Raw genomic sequence first — 21,503 nt, forward strand, 5'->3', positions numbered from 1 at the left:
CTCCAGTAGGCTGGAATAGGAGGCATTGTCTCATTGTGGTATAGGACACCACTTGGTAATTCAGACACAAGACATGGGCTAATGTCCTTTTAACAGAATTGGAAATCAAATTAGGTTCAAATGCCTGCCACAGACAGTGCAGGGAATGGCAGTATGACTTGTTGGGGGAAAGTGGCGCTGGTGGCATGAGTGATGTGTTTTGTCTGCTTGTCCCTGCTGCAGTGCAATAACCCAAAGACCAAGGAGCCCAAGTTAACAGCCGCAGCAAGGATCGTACCTGAGTGGGTTGAATATGACAACGAGATAAAACAGCTGCTGAGACGTGTCCAGCAACAGGAAGACACAGCAACGCAAAAACAGACTCCATCGTCCTCACAACATAAAAAAGGTTAGAAAAGATTATCACTGTTTATTGTCTTTGTTATAAGACAGAAATATCTATCCTCAATCAACCTCTCTTGGCCAGTATGTCTGTCTCTCACCATGGTGCACATTTTCATTATTTCTTTCCACCCCGCCCTCTGCACAGCCGACAACCGGCGTGATGAACTTTAGTGCCTGCCAGCACCATGCTGAAGAGAAAGGAGGCAGCACCTTTTGCAAGCCGGCCACCTGTGAAGCTTGAAGACTGACAATTCCATCTAAACTTAGCCACAGAGCGTTGCATCCTCAGCCGGGGAGAAGGATGGGATATTTTCAGAGATGCCATATCTGCTTCGGCAGTCGATACGTCTTACAAAATTAACACCTGATTTAAGTGTTAACTGCCAACTGTGAACCTGTGGTGTGTTCTCAGCACTTACAGCAACGTACGTGGTTACCGGAGAATGAAGTGAGCAGAGAGGGAATAATGAGGTGAGGTCAGTCACAGCACTCTTATTAGGGGCGTTTGAGAAAATAGTTGGCATATATTGCACTGATGATGTATGCAAAGAATCAAATGGAGAAGGCACATGTCTGAGAATCTAATCTTACAGTGTAATGTTTGTTTTTATATATATATATATATATGTGTGTTATGGAAAATTACATTTCAAAATGTTGACTGAAATGCCCGCACCAAAGTTGTGACTAACATAAAGCTAGTCTGTTTGTAAATTTCATAACTTGCCGCAAAGTTGTTACATTAGAAGTTAGGGACTGTATGATAATTATTGGGTGTTATTATTTTTTTACCTTTTTTGGGAGAGCAGTGGAGGGTCGTTTTTATTTTTTCTCACTCCAAGACTATTTGAGTCAGCAGCCATAATCAGGCCAGCTGATTTGGCTTGATTCCGGGGTGTCATTCATGCCAAATCTTAGCCGAGTCAAGCAACCAGATGCAGCCCAGCTAATTACATCCGGCTTGCCGAGTTTGGGCTGATGCTGGGCCATGTCATTTCTGATAACAATCCAGTGATGGCAGTGTTGGCAGCTGCAATCAGGCCAGCTGATTTGGCCCAATTCTGGGTCATCATTCATGCCGAGTCTCAGCTGAGTCAGATAACCAGATGCGACCTGGCTGATTTCATCCGGCACGCCGAGTTTGGGCCGATGCTGGGCTATATCATTTCTGATAATGGCCCAGTGATGGCAGCTGGAAACCGTCTAAAGCTAATTTGGCCTGATTCTGGCTCTCATTCATGCTGAGTCTCAGCCAAGTTGGGCAACCGGCCCCACCCGGCTAAGTTCATCTGGCATGCCGAGTTTGGTCCGATTCTGGGCCAGGTCATTTTGGCTACCTGGGAAGGTTTATCATATTAAAAATTGATCTAGTATGGATCTAATATTAACATCAAAACAATTCTTTTCATGCATCATCAACCCTGTCTCTGTATCAAGGTTTCATTTTCCTCATCACCATCAATCATGTGGCTAATGTCCATTTTGGAAAACACAATACATGCAGATCATACTAGTTTTTACCAACTAAATGTCTCTCATACAGAGCGTTTCAGTTATTGACTATCCTGTACAGTCGCTTTTTTATTCTGAATCATAACAGAAAGCTGAACCAAAGTTAAATGTGTCTGACAAAGTGAGAATATGATGCATGCTCCCTATCACACATTGATCAGTGTGATCAGCTCTGCACGTGTTTTTTCTTCAGTCTTCAAAATGTTTTGAACTGTTATTAATTTGTGTTTTGATATCTGTCAGTGCTCTATGTGGCTCAGCAGGACAAATTACCTCAGAGTCTCCAAGCTGCTGCTCGAAAAGGACTCGTGTAGCCTAACTGATTGAAAATTGAAAGTGGTTGTATTTTCACCTCTTTGTCATGTTTGTTTTTGTATTTTATGGGGAGGGTATTCCTTTTTCTTTTTTAATGTCAAAGGGAGGGTCCAGCGAAAATATAAATAAGTCTGGGGAGTGCCTCTTTTTGTAAAATGAAAAAGATTCATCTCTCCTTCCAACCCCAATAATTTTCCTACTGTCCCTGAGAAAAGCAGGTGGCACAGAAATTGTACATTTGCTAAACCCCGCCCCCAAACAGCAACTGTTCAACTGTAGCTCAGCAACCGCTGTAAGGGCGGGGGTTAGCAAATGTGTACGTGTCTGTCCCTGTGAAGTAATGTGTATTAGATGACTTTGGCTCAGCAGACCAGGCGATGCTTTATCATGGCCAAGCTGTGGATCAAAGAATCCTCATTTGCACACTAAAGGTCACAGTTTATGTGTAGGACATAGGGTTTTAACTTATTACTGTATGTTTACATCTTGTGTACATTCAGCTTCACTGCTTTGAAATTTTAGAAATCATTTTTCAGTATTTGAATTCCACGATGAACCAGTGTTTTTGTCTCAGGAATAAGACAGGTGTCGCTGCTCAACCCAAACCAATAGTAGTTTCTTTTTTTCTCTGTCTTTAAAGTCAATAAAAATGGGTGCAGGTTGTCTGCTCTCAGGACACCCATCTGTCACTGTGCTGTGTCAAATACAAATGTTTATATTACTGTCTGGTGGAAAAATAAACCTTTGCTACAAAAGTCATTATAAAATCTGTTTGTGATTTCTGTGTGGTCAGTGGACGTGCGATTCATACGCTGAAAGGTCCACTATGACGTGATTCTCGTTCACTGTAATTTGTCCCTCGCCGTGAACCATTTCACCACGTGAAAATACATTTATGGGAGAGAGGCTGTTGCAATTAGGAAAAGGTTAGATGTAATCATGAAGAAGTGCTGTTTCTCAAACTGTAGGCACTCTCCAACCTTTCCATACAGCAGCACTCCTGTCCCTCAGCTCAAGGTAAGGTACATAAATAGGTCTTTATTTACATCTCAGAAAAACTCCATTCATATAAAAATAGTACTGTACTTATGTACAAATAGAATCTTATGAATGGATGTGAATGGTAGAGCGTACAGTACGTGGAAAGGATGCAAGTGTCCCAATTAACCACTTACATGTGACAGATAAAAGCTGCTTCACACATGGCAGATATTTGTTAGCACAGCAACAGACCTTCCCCAAAACGGAATTCCAAGTTGTATCATTCAACAACGAAGATGCATATTTAATTAAGGTCACTGAATTAAAGTCACAATTTGCTCCACAGTTTTGTGAGACTCATGACATTCCTCATGCCAGCGATCTCCCTTTTAAATAGGGAGGAAAATACGGTAATTCCAGCTGTGCCGGATGTGAGCGTCCTCCTCAGTTGAAGTTGAATTTAAAGTTGAAGGGTCCGGAGCCGAATGGATTGAAACCCTGGAAGCCGTGGAAGCCTCCGTGGAAGTGCTGGTGGTGATGATGACCCTGCTGGCTCTCCGGATCCATAGGGTCTTCACCGTGGTCGAACTTGGTTCTCATCTCTGGAAGAAAAAACAAATCAGTACAGAACTTAACAAAATAATATTTACTCAGGTATACATCTCTGCCTGAGCTCAACTGGGCCCAACACAACCTGCTGGGCTTGGGCCGGTCCAGGCTGCAAGTTCTCCTTATTCCTCCTGGCTTGAACTGGGTCGTGTTCTCCCCAATTTATTAGTGTTTTTCATTTATTTTTGTATGAAACTGGAAGTTCTGGTGCGTATACGACAGGAATTTTTGATAGACTAAATCTAGAGGAAAAGAGATAAAGTGCAGAGAGGCAAAACGATGGTGTGTCAGATCTCTCCTCCTCTCGAGTGTGTGAGAGGGTGATGAGAAACAGGTGGTGCCTCTTCTGGCCTGTCTTGGGAGTGATGAGGGTAGGGAGGAGTCACACTGCATGTTACGTCTGGGCTCCCCTATATTAAGGACATGACAGTTTTGTTTTTACCCAAAGTCGAACATTTTACAACTCTCGGCCACCGGAGACAAACACGATAGACACTCAGCACCTCATCACGTTGCTGGTGTTTGTGGCATAGTGTAAATGTGTGGTGCTACAATTGCAAAAAATGTGTAACACTCATGAAAAAAAAAGCTTTTCTTTTTGACAAGTTGAGACAAAGCTGTCACTGTAGCCGCACTTGTCACTGTCTGTTGTTTCTGCTGGTGTTGTGCTTCTTTCTGTGGTATTTAAAGGTCCAGTATGTAGGATTAAAGGAAATATGTAAGTATGTTTTCATTAGTGTATAATAACCTGAGAATAAGAATCATGTTTTGATTATCTTAGAATGAGCTGTTCATATCTACACAGAGAGCAGGTCCTTTGGTGTGTCTCAAATCACATACTTCTGTTAGTATACGTCTATGTAGTATACTGTGTGCACTATGTACTCATTGGCGTAGTGCGCAAATTTCAACAGGGTGGTGTTGTCTCAAACCAAACACGGCCGTTGTGCACTCACCGAAAATTAGCTAGTTAGTTAGCAAACTAGCATTAGCATTCGCGTTATCGTTCGCGGTGCCAAATCATTACAGACTGCTAAATTAACCCAATAAACGTACTGCTGGCTTATACCCGACAACAGTATAGTGATGCTTAGTGCACAAAACACATGTATATTTGTACAATGCAGCAACGTTCACGGTCGCACAGTCCTCGGCCGCAATTTCCAGTTTGAAAAGTGGTCCCTCCCCTTTCGCTACGTAGCCAAGATGGCAGCCATTGAGTGCGAGAAGTGTCCATAGTTCCACACTCAACTTCTTCACCGTTTTGAGTGCACCATCCAGGTACTCATAGTGCACTGCATTTTTCCATACTTCTCAGTGTGAACGCACTTATGTACTCAAAATTTTAAGTGTAAGTACAGAAGTACGCGATTTGAGACACAGCACTTGTCTACAGAGATCGGCATGTTGCACCACTGTGTTTCTACAGTAGCTAAGAACAGACAAACCAGACACTGGCTCTAGATAGGGCCATTTGCGTTTTCCTGTTCACTCGTCGGCCACAGCAGTTTGTAGCCCCGCTGCGAAGAGAGTGTCTTAAAAAACACTGATTTTTTTTTTTTTTTTTTTTACGTGAAACTGCTTTATTCAGTGTTTTTTGTTGTTGTTTTTTTAAACACCCCGTCTGTTTGTTTGGAGAAGGAGTAACCCCTCCTGAACAATGAAAACTTAAGGAAATCTAAGCGGGAAAAGTTTTAGCTAGTTGCAATCTGTCCTCACAGCTAGATGCCATTAAATCCACACTGGGACCTTTAACGGCTGACTAGAACACTTGTCAGCACTTGCTGCACTGTCAGGTCTGGAAGAATTGCATCCTAAGTACTTATGATACTAGAGAAAAACAAATACTGTCATGTTTTCAGAAACTCTGCATCTGCTTGGTACATTCATACACAGGAGATTTAGTGTTTGACTTCATTTCATGGGGCTCCTTAATGGACTTAATCTGACTTTGATGAGTTACTACAGGGATGGAAAGTTTCTTTCCCAATCACTCTAACTTGATATGGTTTAATTACTAAATACGTTGTGTTGTCTGTAAGATTGTTTCTACTGTATAAAACCATTTTACTGATGTAAGAAAGGTACCCAGGAAAACAATGAAGGTCTCCAGCTACTTCAACAAAATAGCAAGTAGTGAGCTGTTCACAGCAGCCCCTCAGAGGCCTGGCATTTACTGCAAGACTGACAGTAACAACTTTGCACTGACTCTGCAGACCACAAAACTTTTTACCTGGGTCAGTGAGAACCTCTTTAGCCTGAGCGATGTCAATGAACTTCTTCTCAGCCCTCTTCTTTTCCTCTGGATCCTGGAAGTTGTCCGGATGCCACTGTTGTGCCAGTTTCCTGTAGGCTTTGATAATCTCCTTTTTCTGGGCAGTTCTGCGACAACGGGGAGAGCATCATCAGCACATGTATGACGGATAAAAACAGCTTTTCTTTCCCGTCTTTTCAACACAAGCTGGACCTAATAATACTCATCCAGTTGTCAAGGTTACCACATTCACCCTTGTGTAATAAACCATTACTTTTTATTGCTTTAAAAATGTAATCTATCTTGAATTGTCAGCAGTGCTTTTGAGCACAAAAATGTTCAAAGAGGATAAATGATGTGGTTTCCATTGCAGTGGGGCTCCTTTGTAGAGCAGTGCTTGTTCAATACAATCTGAAAACAAATTGCTTTCAGATGCGGTCTTGTAAAGCAACCCATTTGTTAAAAAAAAAAAAAAAACACACCAGTTCTTCTCAACTTCCCCCGTAAAACTCCGATATGAATAGAAACAAGGAGCCAAAACTCCAGTGATCAGTGCCCACCTCTTCACTCCCAGGATCTTATAATAATCCCTCTTCTGAGACTGTTTGAGAAGTCGCTGAGCTCTCTCCAGGCCTTCTTTTATCTGACGGTCATTCTCACTGTGTTTCGCAGCAGTCTCATAGTCCTTAATAGCTGGAAAATAAAAATGGAGGACACAATCAGTATTGCTTACTCATCCAAAGCGGCTAATGGAAAGTGAAGTACAGTATTTAAACACAGTCATTCAGCGAGAGGAAACACATGACCTTTAGACCTTGTTGTGGCAAACATTCACCTAAAATCTCCAAGTGTCTCTGAGCAAGGCACAGAGTAAAGTTATGTGTCTGAGCCTTCAGTTAGATGACAGAACAAAAGACATAAAGAAATGTACATGGATCAACTAACAATAATCATTTTACCTTTCATCTGTGCTTTATGTCCTCAAATCTGCCATTGTGGCATCACCATTGCTCTGGTACAAGGCTACATCCAGTTTCCTACACAAATGGTTTTGAGCGCTGGCACTGCATCTATGAATTTATAACTTACAGTAACACTGAAACACTTGATGACTCACCTAAAGCCTGATGTAAAGTGACCTCGATGCAGGAGACGAGTGGCTGTATGAGCATCCCATAAAAAAAAGACTAGGAGTCTACAGTCATTTTATCTGCTGTGAGGCTGAACTTAGGCACAGCCGTGCTTTGATCTAAATGCTAACATGCTCACGATGGTGATGCCACACTAACTGTCTTGGTTAAAGGATAATTTAAGTTGGGGGTTTTTTTAACCTGGACCCCGTTTTCCCATGTTTTTGTGCCTAAGAGACGAACTGGGACATGACTGAGTGACTGGTGTAATATTGAGTGACAAGGCTGCAACCGGCAGCTGCGAAACAAGCTGCAGTGTAACCACTTTGGGCATGTTCGCATTATTTTACATACACTAAAAGTGCTTTGTTTGCCACTGACAGGCTTTAAATGTCTGGCAATATCATGTGAAGGACCCTGCAGATACAGATCTTTTTATTAAAGAGTAAGATCCTTTCTGTTTAACTAGAAAAATCACCAAATTCACCAGACTGCATTTAAATTATCAGTAATTTTATCCGTGTAGAACACCATTTGTTCAAAGTTGACAGAAACAAAATAAAACTCAGAAGAACTGCCTTGGTTTGTGTTTCCACTGTTCCAATAATCACCAAGTCTGGTTTGATTAAAATAAATCCATAATTCTTCCAGTTAGATGGGAAAATATGCGGCTCTACACACGCTAAAATGTTTATTTAAATGGAGGATAGCACTTTACTTGAAGGTATCTACATAAGGGTGACATGACACTGTCATAACTATGACATGACACCGTCATGAACTTGTCATAAACATTGTGTACATGTCATAAATGTTTATGACTGCTGTCATCAAGTGTAATTCGGTTTTTGTAATGACAAGTTGACATTGTTTGGGTTGTCTTGATTATGACAACTTGACATTAATCAAAGTGACATTACCAGAAGTTGTCTTTATGTTAATGTCAAGTTGTCATTATAAGGACATCTCAAACAACTTTAATGTCAACTTGTTAACTTGTAACTTAACTTGTAAACTTGTCAACAAGTTTTATGTCTGTAGGGATTCTTTCCATAATGTTCTCAGACACTTATCTGAGCACCCAACTTCCAAAAATAACAACTTTTAGACGAGTAACACTGACAGTGCAAACACTCCCCGAGTGGTTACATTGCGGCCCGTTTTGAAGCTCTGTACCGGACCAATTTCAAAAACTGTTGTTCCCATTAGTCACTTAGAAACAAAAACATGGGAAAATAGGGTCCAGGTTGAAAAATATCAGAGTTGCCTTTTAAGCATGTTAGCATTTTCTTATTAGCACTAAACATAGCTGATGCTGATGTGATTGTGCCCAATTTAGCAGGAATTTAATCAGAGTGCTTTGGGCAAATTTAAATTTTGACCTGATGGCTGTGTTAGAAGAGAAGTCGGAGGATCACCAAAGTTATTACAATTCATCCTGAGGGGGCCTTGAAGGTCTGGACCGACTGTCATCTTTATAGTGATGCTGCCAGCATGGCTAAAAATCAAACTGACTGCCACATTTATCAGAAGACAAATAACTGTACTTAAATAAAGTTTTGCACTGAAAAAGCAAATTTTAACTCGCCATAGAGCCTTGCTGAGACTGCTGACTTGGACATGTGATCATCTGTAGTGAATTAAGTGATGTAATGTCTGACAATCAGCAGAAAATAACTGAGAATGACAATATAAAATGTGATCATCTGTAGTGAATTAAGTGATGTAATGTCTGACAATCAGCAGAAAATAACTGAGAATGACAATATAAAATGTTGTTGTTGCTGGAATCGTTGGTATCGAAAGCGTCCTTGTTAATCTCATCTCTGAAAATACTTGATCCCACACTGTTAAATAAACCACTTTATTCATCATCACCTTCAGATCATGTTGCAGCAGCTCCAGGCTGTTTGTGCGTGCACATTTGGGTGCTTTGAGGCTTGTTTACCCTGTGAGGCGTACTGAGGTGAATTTAACACCCATGGGTTCTGACAGTTTAAAAGCCCACATGAGGTCTGACGTTCCCACCTGCTGATGTGTTCATGCCATGTTTATGACAACATACACAGCCTCAGTATGTCATTACTCTGGGGCCGACCTGCCAGAAGTGATGGTAATGGTGATTGAGGGTGTACTTGGACGGTTTTGTATGCTTTGTTTTTTCTTTTTAAATATGATATGTTGGGGACATTTGGTCCCTAAGGGTGCTTTCAGACCCAGAGTTGTCTTGCTTTGGTCCAAATCAGGGACTAAGTTTGTTCCAAAGTTACATAATTTCCTAGAGTCGGTTCATGTTGTCACGGCAGCATTTACGAGCAGCTCACATTAAATGACTTGCACTCTTGATTGGTCAGAATTTCCATGTAGGAAAAATCCAGGAAGTAAGCAAAACGTTGAAGAAGAGTACACTTGCAAGATAAATGTGACACTTTCTAATGTCACAATGGAGGGACAACTACGCAGGTTGATTTTAGCGCTGCTCATCGTGGACTATATTGCTGTCATTGTTCATTTTAGTCAAACCATACAGTTTGAAAACAACGCGCGGCTCCAACTAGAAAACAATGTGTTGATGCATTGGATGTGTTGAATGTGCATATTAAGGCAGTACAGGAGGAGGTGCACTTTAATAGACGCAGTTGGTTCAGATCGAGGTTGAAACACGTTCTCACCACAAACAAACCGCACTAGCACTTGATGATTAAATGAATCTATCATGTATTTGCATCTCTAGAAACCTGTCAACACGGGTTAAAAGTTTTGCTTTTTCAAACACTTCACCATCAGACAAAGAAGCCTGAGGGCATCATTTTTTAGTATATGCACAAAGCGCAGCTCCGCACTGGCTAAGTGGCATATGTTAATGCACACTGAGGTTCTTTCCAGGTCAGCAGCACCCCGTTCCTGCGTCCTATATTCACATAATCCTTTTCAAAAATCTCACAAACGTCTTTTATTCATGTTTCATTTGCCTGCTTCACTGTATAATGCATTGATTAATGATAAGATATTTAGCTGCACAGAAAAAAATATTTCCAGGGAAGTTATGATGGCCTCCTGGTCTAAGATGTGTACCATGTAATCATAATGGACCATGATAAAATCCAGGCAGGGACAACCCCTAACCCTCATCTCTTTCTTTCATCATTGCTTTTCATCTCTTTCGTAGCTAAAATAAAGTCAAAACTGCCCCAACAAACACTAACAATTAACAACTCTTTAAAAATGTGCACTCATTGTGGCAGTAATGACAGAAGAGATTCTGTCTGATTCTGACTTGACTCTCCATCCACAGCATCTCACCTGTGCTGTATGACAGCCTTTCTCTTCAGCTGATTAACTGCCTGTACAGCCATATTAAAGTCTCAGGTATTAGGTACAAATGTTTTCCATCTGCAGCCTAATTTAAATGACGCACACTGTCAAACTGTGGTCACACACAACAAATCCCCTTCAGTTTCCTAGATTTCGACGACTAGCAGCAGGCTATTGGAAAACAGGCACAAAAAACCTATCCTCTTGTGTGCATCACACTGGTTGGTTATGAGTCATTGTTTTACAGTGTTTTAGTTTATGTAGTGCAAATCAATAGAGTGCTGCAGCCTGACGCACAGGAAGCGGTTTCAGGTTTCATGAAAATCGTGAAGACAGACAATGAAAACACTGGCCAGGACGGTGTCACTCAGTGGTCATGATGGAGTCTCTGCCAATGTCAGTAATAATATCCTCTGATTCCTGTCTTGATCATTAAAGCCACTTTGTCTTGAATTGTACATTTTCAACTTTGGGTTTGTCACATTAATAAATCAACAAAAGCTCTATTGTTAAGTTTTCTTTTGGTTCCTTGTGTTTTTTTTTTTTGTTTTTTTTTTGTCCAGCACGCAGCTGCTCTCCCTCAGCTGCCACTATGGTTTGGCTCCGTTCAAATTCAAACTGATAAGTACTGAAACCTGCAGTTCAGTACCAGTGCCCAACTGTACATTTTTCGATACTTCACTCTTCCCAAAAATAACAAAAAATGTAATTTCAGTTGTGCAAAATAAGTCCAAACTTCCAGCTGCTGAGCCAATGTTAAGGGAGTCTTAAGAATTACAAACCAGAGCAGTGTGCTGCTCTCTGGCTTTGTCTAAAGAGCAGCACACTCTGTTCTGCTTAGGTTGCAGAAACGTAGATAAATATGGTTATTCAGTGCCTTTTTATTGGACATTAGGCTCACATTTACGCGCGTTGTCGAAAAAAGATAGACTTGAAGCATAAATAAATCCATTAGACAGAGCTGAGACGCGACCATCTCAGAGAGAGCCGCCACAGACAGCTGCACAGAAGAAAATGAGAGTGTATCTGCTGCGTGAGACGAGCAAGAAAAAAACAGATCTGTTACGTCTGCAGTCTAGATGTACGGGTGGTTTTCACCTGGTGCTGCTGTGCTACGTTTGGGCTGCGACACGGTTGGTCCAGCTTTACATTGTCAAGAGTGGACGCAATCAGCCCTGGCGGCCAAGTCGCAGCCAGGACGCTGCACAGTCTCATACTTAAGATGCGTTCTCAGGCACCGAGTTCTGTACCAAACCAAAGTGTTATTACTTGATGGAAAGTTTTATTTATCATTTTGTATTTGACTATAACTTTTATCAAATTTTTCTGGTATCTGATTCAGTTTTTGGCTAGTATCGAACTGGTAGTCATTAAAGCATTGAATGTGTGGCAGTTTCAAATTAAGCAGCTGGAGTGAAAGTTATTCTGTAGGAACCCGGGTTTGGACATCGCATTTGCAATCTGTGCGCAAAGACACGGAGATGGGTGGAACAGCTTACATTACATTTCAAACTTAATTGACAGATAAACATAAAATGTGGGCAGGGATTTTGACAAAAATATCCGTTGGCTGTTTGCACGGCAGCAGCAGAACATCGGGCGACAGGTAAGATGATGGCTGGAACACAAATTCCCGGGGATTTCACCATCTGCCTTCACTGGACTTTCTACGATTTGACAACAGATAGGGGAGACCGTTGTTTCAGCCTAATTCCCTCTCTGCCAGAAAAGGCTTTATGGAGATAGTAAGTGCTGTGTGTGTGTGTGTGTGTGTGTGTGTGTGTGTGTGTGCTTTGGCACTGCCACTGAAGAATGGCTTTAGGCTTGATAAACAAGAAATTCTGCATAATTTCAGCCAGCAGTGCGGGGCAGCTCTACATCTCGCAGGCTATACTTACTCTTAACACACTGTGCTCCACACCTCATTCTAATTACACTGTGTGAGATAAATGCTCTAACGGATGACGTTTGTCTTATTCAGGCTTTAGACATAGTAGTTATATGCTTTAACCAAATTAGATAAGGACACCCCGGCTGCATTTATCTACGTTTAGTCTTGATTGTGTTTATTTAAATTCAAAGTCAAAATGGATTTGGCGCTGAACAGACAGATTGTGTTAAATGAGGCACAATTTAATTTAATGTGAGCATCCATCCCTTTTCTGACAGTATGCTGCCTGACAGCAAGTTCTTTAGATGTTTACATTAAAATCACATTAGTTTCCCGGTAGATATAAACACGTTCCAACAAATCAAATGATCAGATGGTACGATGCTCATATTATGTGTCACTGATATTTAAATCTAATTTCACTGTGTAGTTTTTTTGTAGTGTTACAAGGACCCCCTGTGTTAGACTCCTGCCATGACACCTGTGTACAGTGTAGCAGGTTTGGGATTATTACAACAGACACTCAGCTCCCAGTTTGTTAGGTACACTTAGCTAAAAATAATGCAGTCCAATACAAACAGCTATTCAATAAATATTTAGTTTTTGTTGATTTTACTGATTATTTAGGAGGCTGAAGTTTGTGGTGCTGTTGAATTGACGGGTGTTTCTATTATCTTCTCCACCAGATTTATATCACAGGCTGAAAAGCAGAAACACCTCTTTGGATAGTGCAATACAGTTCAAAAGCACCAAAACTGCAGCCTCCAAAATGATCATACAGTTAAATCAACACCTCTCTGTAACAGTTTCAACAAAAATTAGCATTATAATCTTCATGAAAGTAAAATTAACCGCAGGACTCTTGTGTTAGAGTCTGACTAATAAACTGGCAACTAAGTGCAGATTGCAGTAACTTCATTCAAATGACCCAGCTCTCACCAAAACTATTTTTTAAAAAAACATAAATATGTGTTTGTGTGTGTGTGTGTGTGTGTGTGTGTGTGTGTGTGTGTGTATGTGTGTGTATACACAGTGTAAATAAACCTATAGACTTTGGCCCTGTCTACATTGCATCTCTTCAACATGCAAAGTTTTAGGCCACTGAAATTGAGATTTTTTAAAACACCATTTAAGGTGCAGATTCCTCTAAACTCAAGCTACTGTGCATCTGTGTAGACATGTAAAATAGAGCGTTTGGGAAATGATGATGTCATCTTTATTCATGCATGCTCATTTTTGCTTTATGTGACGAGCATATGCTAGAAACAATGACAACAATGGTGGACTACCGGTCAAACTTAAACTTTGTATTACTGTACTAATTTACAGATGAATGAAGGCAGTGTTATTTGGTCCACCTTTGCGTCTGCTGTTTAAAGTCCGCCGAAAAGCAATGGCTTTGGATCGGCCTGGTCGAACCAGCAGATGGTTGGACGATTCTGAGAGTGGGATTGTGGTCAATGAGGAATGAAAGGAAAACTTTTACATGTCCAGAACATCACTCATATCTTTGTGTGAGCTGCGTAATTCTTCAATTGATTGAAAATCTGCAATTATGAGATTACTAGTAGGTGTTTTGGCAAAAGTGCGGACAGGATCATTTGTGAAACAAAAGTTAGGACAGATTTGTTTGTTTTTTAATGCAGGGGGAAAATATGAGTTCTCAAAAATACCTGTATACATGTAGACAAGGCCTTTCTTGCCAAACAACTGCCATCTATGCAACAGCTGTGTCATAGTGTCCATGGACTTACACAACTGAAATAAATAAATTCCCAGTAAAGGGTGGTCGTAGACTCAACAGCATTTAGTGTGATTCCGGTTTGAGTGCGAAAATTTCACAGGCTAACTCCATTAAATTGAAAAATTAATAGATCCCCGCCAGATACAGCTACCTCTGACAGGCTTACCTTCCTCATACTGTTCCTCTTGGACGTAGGCCTCAGCTCTATCCTTCAGCACGTTAACGTTCTCCGGGTTGGATTGCAGAACCTCACCACACACTGAGATAGCTCTGCTGGCCTGCTGGCCCTGCTCGTGACACAAAGAAAACACGTTTAATTAGACGTACTGTTTAATGAAGTCAAAGACTGAGCTAATGCATCTCATGGTCGCAGTAAGGGGTCTCACCTGTGCCAAAGCATGGCACATGCGCTCTTTGGCAAGGAGGGAGAAATGCGGCACGTTGGGCTCCGTCTTCATCACCGCCTCATATTTGCTCACTGCGTCTTCATACCTAAAAGAGCAGGAAGCAGGTGGGTGTTTAAACAACGCTGTGACACTGTCGATACGGCAGAAAGCAACATGGATCATTGCACCCACGAACATCATCCTGCTCTCTTATTCGCTCTGTTCAGTCTTGTGAATGTGATATCTTATGTATGTCAAATTTGATGTGACATCCATTCACATTGAGATGGGATTTGCATGCCTGTTTGTAAGATCAGAAAAGTCGGAGAGCTTGAGGGAAAGGAAGCAGTCATTTTGCAGGCTGATGCAATTCCTGGTATTCAGAGAGGATATTATTTTATATTTACAGGGATGTACAATTGCCCGAACATACACACACACCTCTGCTCTTGGATGAGTTCCTCGGCAGACTGGATCTGTTTGTTGAGCTTCTTGACCTGCTTGTAGTGGCTGTAACACTGTTTGTGATCAGGATCGAGCTTCAGGCACTCGCGCACCTCGCTGCAGATCAGATGTGGAGAGGAGGAGGGTCAGAACTGGCTAATTTTTTGTCTTGTTAGCTACATATGCAAGTAATAAAGAGTTTAATACCAAGTGTTTGTGCATGACTGAAAAGTATTTATACTTTGAGGGGCCATTACCACAGAAATGACCACGACGTTTAAGAACAGACTCAACAATAAACAAGCTTTATGAGCCATTAACTGCAGGACAACTTCACTGTGTCATGATATATTTAGTGTTATTTTGTCCACCTCACTGTCACACATCATTTAAATAAATGAAACAAGCATGTATTTATAAGTAACACTTTGCTAATGGCCCTCTACAGCACTAAACTGATACGAAGTAGAGCTTCAATCAATAACATTTAGAACAAACTGAAAGATCATAGGCGTTTTCGGACCAAATTAGGACTCCCTAAGAGGAACTGCTCACAAGAACTACATATCTTTAAGGGCTTTTTTCTGTTTGCATTTAGACCGCCAATGGGAACACTGAAGTCAAATACTGTAAGCCAGCTAGCAGTTGGTATAGCAATGTCACTTTTGCTTTGAGGAGTCAAAACTACATTGTATTTTCACCTTTGCATATACGCTCAGTGAAAACAGGACTTCAATATTTGGCCATTTGTCCAGTTTTTTCTTCTATTTTTTTCCGTTACGAGCTGTTGTTTGCATTTTGTGTTGTCTGCTGTTGACACAGCTAACAGGTTTTTAAAAATGGCGGTTGCCGATGGTGCACTGACTGTGTTCAACCAATCGTCATACACTGAGGTCACTTATGGTTCCTCTTGTACTGGGAGAATACCTACTCTAAAATAGGAGCTAAAACCCCACTCTACGAACTTTGATTGTTCCCATTTGTTGCAGTGCAGACACAACAAAAAAAGGGAGGTACTTACTGTAGAGCTATGAAAAAGATCCTCTGGTCCGACAACAACATATATCTTCACTTAATCAATTAGAAATGCTGTATGATTATGCCATGTTTGATACTGCAAAAACACCTTAAAATCCAAATGTTATCTCGTAGTGACACTTTGTTAAATCCTTTCACAATGTCAAACACTTCCTCAAAGAAGGCAGTTTGCAAGTGAGTCTTACTTGAGGGACATCTCATGGTCTCCGAGATTATAGTAGATGGTGCTGAGTTTGTAGAAAGCCTGGGTGTTGTCATTTTTTAACTTGGATGCAGCTTTGAGGTCGCTGATGGCCTTCCCCATCTCTCCCATTTGAATGAAACACTCCGCTCGCATCTCACGAGAGGTCACATCCCAAACGCAAGTCTGTAGCAGGCAGACAAAGGGCTCTTACAAACTGCAGTGCTTGTTACTATACAAATGCTCTGTACGCTCTGCAGTGGTGATAACATGGAAAGTGTCATGCTCGCAGGAAAATTAGGCATTGCTGACAAGGTAGGCATCTTACCTCAATGACAGTGTCAAGCTGGGCAGCGGCTGTCATGTAATCCTGGCTGTTGAAGCTGCTGCGTGCCTGAGCCACCAGCCGCTGAATTTCATCTGACTTTGTCAGCTGACTCTGGGCTTCCCCCTCCTCTTTGGCACTGGGGTTGGACTTCAGCTGGAACATTGCAAGGCAAGACGTTACACTGCATGCTCATAATCATGGCTAAAGCAAAAAGCAAGAGTGACGAAAAAAGATAGAGGCCAGGACAGAATATGGAATATGAGATGTAGACTGTAGACCAGAAAATCAGTGTGCTTAGAAAACTTTTAGTCAGTCCTTCACCAACACATTCCAATATGAACTCTTATATTTGTGAAGAGCTTTTTATACCGACTCTGCCTCTTGAACACATTGCCTATCACAGCGTTAGCAGTGCTTACCATTCCCTGAACCCTTTACATTATAATCATCTTCATCACAGAGGTCATCATATTCACAAGAGCAATCTCAGCTAACGACACATCCTTTACATATAGACTCGGGTACTCTGAAACGTGTTTCCTGCTCCCTCGGCTTAGGAAAAAGTAGAATGCATAAACGTGATGCATTAAGCTAAGCCAACGCCGTGGACTGCTGAAGCAGCAGGACAGCACGCACCTCTGGCCAGATCCCTTGACATTATACCAGCAAAATGTTGCCCACGTATGCCTTTAGACCTGTGCTGGGAATGTGGCTCATTGCCCTCTTGGAGAAAGAGGCACCACACTTGACTGCAAATTTAAAACTTTACATTCCTTACTAGGGATTCCCACTGGAAGTAAGACATAAGTGAGACATGAGCGATGCATACGCGTTCAGTCATCAGGAGGCAGCAGCTCCTGAGAAGCTGAGTGGACAGCAGCTGGCTAACCTGCCGTCACTGAGCTGACTGAAGGCACAAATTAAAAACCAATATTTTTTCATGTCAGCTCAATGAGAAGAAATCAACAGTGTTTGTTATGTATGTATTAAATTAATTCATTGATTTTATTTCCTCCACCCACCCCAAGTGAGGGTAACCTACTTGAAGTAAAACAGGCAAGCTCACAGACAAACTGGGAGCCTTGATCAATCAATGTAGATGAGCACATTAAATACTTTCATATTCCCCACCTGAGGTTTCACATTACAGCCAGCCGAAGAGGAATACACGACCAACTACTGAGCTTCAACCTACTTACAATACAGCAAAGCAAAGGTTGACAGGTTTTCTGCATGTGTTCAATACAAGAGTATTTAAAGGTAGGTAACTAATGATCAAAAGAGGCTTATGAGGCTGCAGGCTCGCCACATGCCCCTAGCACAATGTGCCACTGACATTCACACCCTATCCGCATAAAGAAGAGGAACTTAATTTTTGCCTGTGTGATTACCTCACCTGAGAATACAGCAGCTTTAAATGGAATCTAAGAATTAATAGTAGATGTAACAAGGGCATTTGTGTCTTCTGGGAGTGTTGTGAAACTTCTCTGTGAAAATGGTAATTCAAATGGAAAATGCATTAGCGAGCTTCAGTCTTAATCCTTAACGAGCACCTTAAAATGATCCCTGAAGGCCCGAATGAGAGTTCACTGCCAATTTAATTATGATCTACATCTTTTAAGATGGCTTATGGATGCAGGGTATCCTTCTCTAAGGTCTTATGTGGCCTATGTGCATGTGCTTTTTTAATATCCTTGCTACTTGGTTTCAAAGTCTTTTGTTGGGGCCATTCAGCCCCATCATTAACAAAGCCTCTCATGTTATCAACCTCATAGTGTGACTGTAAAGTACAGGGAAACTAATTATACAAATAAAGTGTGCACACCGACTGGAAAAACATGAATATATATAAGTCAAACTATTGCCCTTATTTCAAGTCATATTTATAAAACATAAAGCCTTCATGCTTGAGTGTAGCGTCACTATAACACCAGACTACGGATCAACACTGACACCTCCTGGTGAACTCTGCTTATCTAACATGTTAGTGACTTCTTCTCAGTATTCTTGCTGTAGAGTTTAAACTGGATGTTACTATACTTACCACCTTCTTGAAGTCACTCTCCGCCTCATCTAGTCTCCCCTGCTTCAGGAGCAGATTCCCCCTCTGAAGGCGTGCCTGGTAAGAAAGGGAACTTTTACGTAAGAGTGCAAATATAGTTTTATCAACACAGCTGACATAGCTGAGCAGTTTCCCAGCACAGTTGGGCCTGGAGCTGATTTAAACTGGAAAACTTGCACATATATAGTATATATCAATACATCCTTTTCTTCCAATTATTTGCATACAGTAGATGTGTTTCTCACACAGCGCTATCTGCGCAAAAATGTAAGTCTGCAGTATCACACACAACTGTGTGCAACTATAATACACCTTTATCTCACTGGCATTTTTAAGAGAGCCAGTCAGCGGTTATTTTTAATCAGGAAGCTGAGGAGCTTTGGTGTTAGCCGACACATATATGAAATGGCAAACAGAAGCCTGGTTGAAAGAGTTTTATCATTTGACATAACAGCATAGCATGGCAACTCGAAAGCCAAAGAGCTAAAACTAGCTCTCTGAGATTAGAAAGTCACAGAAACAAGTCTGCAATACATTCGACAGTGCTGGAGAAAGAAAGGGCAAACATATAAATGCAGATGCCTCACATCCGTAACACTCAGAGTTGGAGCTGCTCCCATCTGGCTGTCAAATTAGGGTCCCAAAAACTAGCTGGAACATATATGAGAGGTCTTATATTCCCTATGCTATACAGGCACTGAACACAGAATGACTGCATCAGAGAACGCTATTATTTTATAAGATGTTCATTGACTCGTTAATTTTCCATAACCGCTTATCCGGTTGGGGGTCGCGGGGGGCTGGAGCCTATCCCAGCTGACAGTGGGTGACAGGTGGGGTACACCTTGAACAGGTTGCCAGACTATCACAAGGCTGACACATAGAGACAGACAAACACCCATGCTTACATTCACACCTACGGTAAATTTAGAGTCACCAGTTAACCCGCATGTCTTTGGATTGTGGGAGGAAGCCGGAGTACCCGGAGAAAACCCAGAGAAATTATTACTCCTACCTGCCTGTTTGCACAATTGTGTCTTCTATATAATATTTGTACTTTTTTAATGGTGCACTAAGTTATGTGTTTGTATGTGCCTTTGATTTGCTTGAAAATGTATCTGTCTATCTATCTATGGACCTAGCCAACACAAGGTCAAATAGTAGCATCCAACACAAACACAACAACATCAAATCACAACACTGACAATGGCTATGTCAGCACACATTCAACTGTGTGAAAATAAATGACTGCAGACCAACTAATGTAAAAAGGGAAACTCACAGATGTGAAGTCTGGTTTGAGTTCAATAACTCTGCTCAAATCTGGCAGAGCAGACTTTGACTTCCCCATTGCCAGGAACACTGTAGCTCTCCTGTAGTAGGCCATGTAGTTTTTGGGATCTCCATCTGACAAACGGACAAGGAAAACATAATTATTTAAGTTTTAAATTATAAAAACTAAGGTAAAAGTCTTTTTAAACTCTGCATGTTTCTGACACTTACCCACAGCAGCATGGAAATGAGACAGGGCATCAGCTAGCTGGCCAGCAGCGAGCAGCTTCTTCCCCATTTCCATATGATTGTCAACACTCCCATCCCTGCCACATTTCACTCCTGAAAAACACACACAATACTGATATCCTGCACTACAATAGGGAGCATATTAACAAAACTACGTTACAAGAGTGCAGTACTCCATTAAATTGACTCACGTTAATTACCGACCAGTGACAGACAGCAGTTTGTCGCATTGATAAAGTCAGTAGCGTCAAACTAGAGTTAGTTTGACATGACGGTTAGCTAGCTAGCTAGCTGTCATAAGTTCTAAGTTACGTTCGGTTAGCTAACACGAAAGACACTAACATTAACAAGCTAGCGTTAATTTGACCAGTGGCAGTTTAGTTTTTAATTACCCCTGAGCTCAAATTAACTAGTTACTTTAACTAATAAGCTAAACGGTTTGTCTAAATTTAAGTTAACATAAGTGATAACAGCTAGCTTAACGTTAGCCTAATCGATATCACAAGCTAACGTTACCGTTGACATCAGCCATGTAACGTTAACGTTACTTTGACTACACACTGCCTGCCTGAACTGTGGACAAAGTTCTGTGCTAGCTCAAGGTAACATGCTATCATTAGCTTGTGTAGGAAAGTATACTCAGCTTCTTACCTTCATATCTCATGTCAATCAAAACAAGGACATAAGGGATGTAAGTCAGTATTTTGTGAGCGACATGGTCTATGGACACCATGGTTAGCTTGGCATCGGGCAGCTCCAATGTCCTTATGTCCCGCAAACTTCAGCCGATGTTATTCTAAGTAATGCTTCGCTTTATTCTCAACAGTCCCATGTGTCGACCGCTAACCTGAGATTTAGCATTGCTTCTCTTCTCCCAGTCACTCATAGCAGAGCAGCGTTCTCAAGCGGCCGGTCGTGGGTGGCTGTGATTGGCTGGATTGTTTGGAAAACCCCGCCCACCTCGGCTGGCTCAACAGAGAGGAGCCACGGCAGCACTAGACCTGTCATCACAGTGTGTGTGTGTGTGTGTGTGTGTGTGTGTGTGTGTGTGTGAATGTTAAAGTGTGTGTTTTCCGATGTTTATGGGGTCCCACTCATGGTGTGGGACCAGCATTTTGGTCCACACAAACTTAACAATGTAAATGTGCTTTTGAGACTCTCCTGATGTCCTCCTCACAAAGATTGAATAAAAAAAAACACTACCCTACTGCATAGCCTGACGTGCACCTCCCCAGAAAGGTCGCAGCGACATAGACCTCCTATCTGTTTTTGTAAGCTGAAACCATTTTCCTCAGTGGAAACGAAGCTTTTATTTACTTCAATTTCACAGATAAGACACAATAATTTATAAAGACAATAAAGCCTCCACAAAAATAGCATTTGAAGTCTTGTGTGTGATTTATCCTGG

At 41.4% G+C, this 21,503-nt stretch overlaps 2 protein-coding genes across 3 annotated transcripts in view; one reads left to right on the top strand and one right to left on the bottom strand.

The window, feature by feature from the left end:
* The window catches only part of uggt2 (UDP-glucose glycoprotein glucosyltransferase 2), a 56,428-nt gene extending 54,108 nt beyond the window's left edge, over positions 1-2,320 (top strand). For both annotated transcript variants that reach the window (XM_049593868.1, XM_049593869.1), the window contains 2 exons: positions 223-388; positions 530-2,320. In XM_049593868.1, the coding sequence (XP_049449825.1) occupies positions 223-388; positions 530-555 (192 nt within the window). In that variant the 3' untranslated portion in view covers positions 556-2,320. The remainder of the gene's footprint in view (positions 1-222; positions 389-529) is intronic.
* A 909-nt stretch (positions 2,321-3,229) lies between these two features.
* dnajc3a (DnaJ (Hsp40) homolog, subfamily C, member 3a) lies at positions 3,230-20,996 on the bottom strand. The gene is made up of 12 exons (XM_049593870.1): positions 20,747-20,996; positions 20,078-20,188; positions 19,857-19,981; positions 18,557-18,631; positions 16,513-16,665; positions 16,189-16,370; positions 14,963-15,082; positions 14,522-14,627; positions 14,302-14,422; positions 6,616-6,748; positions 6,035-6,183; positions 3,230-3,794 (listed from the first exon to the last, which is right to left on the bottom strand). The coding sequence occupies exons 1-12, from the start codon at positions 20,826-20,828 to the stop codon at positions 3,637-3,639; spliced, it is 1,515 nt and encodes a 504-aa protein (XP_049449827.1). The 5' UTR covers positions 20,829-20,996; the 3' UTR covers positions 3,230-3,636.
* Between the last annotated feature and the right edge of the window lie 507 nt (positions 20,997-21,503).

Source organism: Epinephelus fuscoguttatus, linkage group LG13 (assembly GCF_011397635.1).
Source record: "Epinephelus fuscoguttatus linkage group LG13, E.fuscoguttatus.final_Chr_v1".
Taxonomy (NCBI): domain Eukaryota; kingdom Metazoa; phylum Chordata; class Actinopteri; order Perciformes; family Serranidae; genus Epinephelus; species Epinephelus fuscoguttatus.